Source organism: Manis pentadactyla, chromosome 10 (assembly GCF_030020395.1).
Source record: "Manis pentadactyla isolate mManPen7 chromosome 10, mManPen7.hap1, whole genome shotgun sequence".
Classification (NCBI taxonomy): Eukaryota; Metazoa; Chordata; class Mammalia; order Pholidota; family Manidae; genus Manis; species Manis pentadactyla.
This window is the reverse complement of record NC_080028.1, coordinates 40801071-40805116: the sequence shown is the minus strand read 5'-3', so window position 1 is coordinate 40805116 and position 4046 is coordinate 40801071. Positions and strand designations below refer to the sequence as shown.

General features: G+C 36.1%; 1 protein-coding gene across 1 annotated transcript; it reads right to left on the bottom strand.

Annotated features, from left to right (window-relative positions):
• Positions 1–2228: 2228 nt before the first annotated feature.
• LOC130685103 (olfactory receptor 6C2-like) lies at positions 2229–3167 on the bottom strand. The gene has a single exon (XM_057508288.1). It carries the CDS (start codon positions 3165–3167, stop codon positions 2229–2231), a length of 939 nt encoding a protein of 312 aa, XP_057364271.1.
• Positions 3168–4046: the final 879 nt, after the last annotated feature.

Here is a 4046-nt window from a genome sequence, read left to right as displayed (position 1 = left end):
CAGGGGAATGGAGCACCTATAGCTCTTGAAAGTTCCTAATTTTCTGGGCAGAGTGTGCCCAATTTTGTCCACCTGTCCTTTCTCCCAAGCAGCAAGCTCTCTGCAATCCTTGCCCCTTTAGCCGCCCTCTTGCTGTTAGGAAGTCTCTCAGACTCTCTGCCTTTCCCTTGTCCAAGAGCAGCCAGATGTGGATCCCTGATTTCCACAAGCAGCTGGACTCTCAGTCTCTCCAAGTATTCCACCTGTTTTAGCTTTCCAAACCCGCTAATCTCCAGAGCACCATGTAATGTATGTTTGTACTACAAGAGCAGATCTCCAGGGCTGGGTTTCAGCAGTCCTAGGTCTGAACCCTTCCGCACTCCTTTTCTCTTCTTCATGCTAGTGATCTGGGCTTGGGAAGGGCTTGTATCCAAGTGGATCACAGCTTTGATAAGTTGCCGTGTTCCATGAGGTCTGTTCTTTTCTCTAGTTGTATGCAGTCTGGCACAGCCTTCTTTCCTGTTGCTCTTTTAGGATTAGTTGTATTAACTACATTTTCATATTATATGTGGTTTTGGGGAAGGTTTCTGTCTCATTTCTCATGCGATCATCTTTAAAACCTTTTCAATAATTCATGCTTTTAAACTTTGATTTCTCCACATTTCTCCAGTGTAAATTATGAATATACATATATGTTGTAGGATTATTTTCAGTTTTATCAAAATATATTTTCAACAAGTTGTGGCTTACATTTTATTTCCTTTAGATAGTTAAAAATAAATATTTTAACAGGATTCTTTCTTACAGTCATGCCATTCTTTATCTGTTATTCACAGATTCAAGTCATTGTTACTTCTGTGTTTTTTCTCTTCATATGTTAGTTCTCATTTGATTTTTCTGAAGCTTCAAATCATCATATTGGTAACTTTTCCCTTATGTAACTAATATTGGTCTAGGCACCAGGCATAAAGCATTCTAGAATTTGCATATGAAGCAAACATTCTCCAAGGCATTTGCCACTGAGTGTAGAAGGACAAGTAAAGATGAAATGCAGTTTGGTAAGGAATGAAAGCAGCGGGTAAGTGATGACACTAGTGTGGTTGAGTCGGACTGACCAAGGCCTGGTGGTACTGTTGGTGCAGTCATAAGACGAGGTCATGAAAAAATTCATGTGGGAATGTCATTTTAACTGGAGGGCCCTTTGGATTTGGAAGTTGAAAAATGACGGGAAAACTCCTGCCTACATAGGTGACAGTATGAGAAGTGGCCTGAAGTATGAGAACAAGAATCAAAGGAAATTTTGCTATGTTCAACTACAGAAGTGGAAGTTGGAGCATAATGTATTGAGTAATGAAACACTAGTCTTTCTTAAAGGAATTATTGTTAGGTGCATAATTTGGATTCTTGAACAGTATTTTTCCTTTCAAAATAGAAAATCATCTCATTGATATTTGTATTCACATTTTATTCTTTTTTTCATTCCCAGTATATTTCGCTTACTGCTTATTTATCACTCTTCTAGCCCTACATTAGTTTCCTTGTGCTTGCTGCCATCTGTATTTTAAATGCTTTACATTCAAGATTGAAGATTTTAATTGGAATATGAATGTTAATCTGTTTTATGTAACTTCAGTGAAGGATTTATCTTAAACAGGAATTACCAGTGCATTTCTCTCCTCACTGTGACTTAAATCATGTCCCTTTGGCAAATTTTAAATAACTTTTATATTGGACAGGATCCAGTCAATAAAATAATATATGAAACAAGTGATTTTAAAGATACTCCATTAAAAATACTTCGTTCAAATCATAAATCTGATTCATATTCCCTAATTGAAATATATTTTGCATTTATGAAATTTTACCTCATAACACTTAGAAAACTATTGATTCTTTTCAATATTAAGCCCCTTCTCATTAGAGTAAGGTTTTTATTTTTGTTTTCCTGTGTGCTTTCTTTTCAGTAATGATGTTCACTATTGTACTAATATTTTAACATAAATTTCCCTATCCTTTCAGCAATGGTGAGGAAATCTTAGGAATGAAGTCAAGCTTAGATTTCCTGAAACACCTATTTTCATTTTTCTTCATTACAATTATCATCAGAAAGAAGTTTTTTTAAAAGAAGATGAAAGTGGTAAATTGACCATGGTCAGTACTGGATGGAAGGCCAAATATAGATGAGGAAAAGAAAAAATTAGATAGAAACAGAAGAAAAAGTGCTTGGGGATCTGGACATCAATGTTTCCCTAATTCCTTGACAGCAATATAAATCTTTTAACTAAGTCATTAAAGGCTTGTTTCACTTCTTTGTTCCTCAGAGTGTAAATGAATGGGTTTAACATGGGGGAAATGGAAGTAGTGAGTATAGTTACTCCCTTATTAATGGCCATTTCATCTTTTGCTGAAGGTTTGATATAAACAAAGATGCAGCTGCCATAGGTGATAGAAACCACAATAATGTGGGAAGAACAGGTTGAAAAGGCTTTTGTCCTCTGCTGAGCAGAGGAGAGTCTTAGAATTGTTCTGATGATGTACATGTAGGACAGAACCACACACACCAGAGTCACAATAAAAACCATCACAGAACAGATAATAACCATCTGCTCTATGAACCATGTATCTGAGCATGAGATCTTCAATATTGGGTTAGCATCACAGACAAAGTGGTCAATGGCATTAGAGGCACAGAATTCCAGGTCCAGTCCCAAGCTAAGTGGTGGCAATATGATCAGCAGAGTTGTCACCCAACAGCAGAAGATTAGCCTTTTGCAGACCCTGTAGTTCATAATAATCATGTAATGCAGGGGTTTGCAGATGGCTACATATCGATCAAAGGACATGGCAGCCAGGAGAAAAAATTCCGTTACCCCAAAAACATCTGTAAAAAATAGTTGGCATACACAAGCATTATATGTAACAGTCCTGTCACCTGCTGATATACTGTACAAGAATCTAGGAATGCATGCAGAAGTGAATGAGATTTCTAACAAAGAAAAATTTTGGAGAAAAAAGTACATAGCAGTTTTAAGGTGAGAATCCACTAACGTGAGGATGATGATGCTCAGGTTTCCAGTTACACTCAACATGTAGGTGATCAGTAGAAATATAAAAATCAGAATCTGTAGCTGAGGGTCATCTGTCAATCCCAGGAGGATGAAACTGGTTAGAGATGTGTGGTTTCTCATTCCTGGGTCCTGTCTTTTTCCCATTCTGCATGTAAAAGCAATGGAAGTAAGATCTGAGTAGAGAGTGGAAAAATTGCCTTACAGTGGGTTTTGTTCAGAAAAGCCAAGCAATGTATTTTACATGTATTTTGTTTTTCTTGATAATGAGTTTTAAAAATAATTCATGCTCTTGGGTCTGTTGATAGCATATCATTAGGTGGATTATAAACCTGGCTTTCAAATGTTTTTTACAACATATGGTAAGGTAGACATTTTATATTGCAGCCCAGTGTACCTGCTCACACCTACACAAATACTTAAACACATATATTGGAAACAAAAAAATAACCCTTAGGTTCTGTACTCTCTGATGTGTATGTTTTAATATATCTCATTAAAAATAAATGTGTGTATCATCAATTTGATTTTATAACCTACAAAATGGTCATGACTGTATTTCAGAAAAAAATAATGTTTTATGGAAGTTTTTGAATAATGTAATGCAAGGAAAATAGAATCTTCCATGAGAATTTTTTAAAGGTGCACTATTATTTTAATTTGCACATTGGAATAGATTGTCTCATGGTGTACTACTTCCCTTAAGATCATTGCCCTTATCAATAACCAAGGTTTCCCTCATTGTCACTTCTGCTTATAGCATTTTTTTCCTGAATGAACTAAAAACACAACAGGTGTGTGTGACACAACATATTTCTAGTTTCCTCTACCAATGCTGTCAGAGACTGTTCCACTGCACAAGTCATCTTGTATGTACTACCTGTGTGGAAAATATTTTGTATAATCATTTATGTTTTTTCCCTCGCCCTTACTACATCCATTACACTGATTCTGACCTATACCTGGGTCTTTGGGATTCATTCCTCTGTTTCTATTTAACTC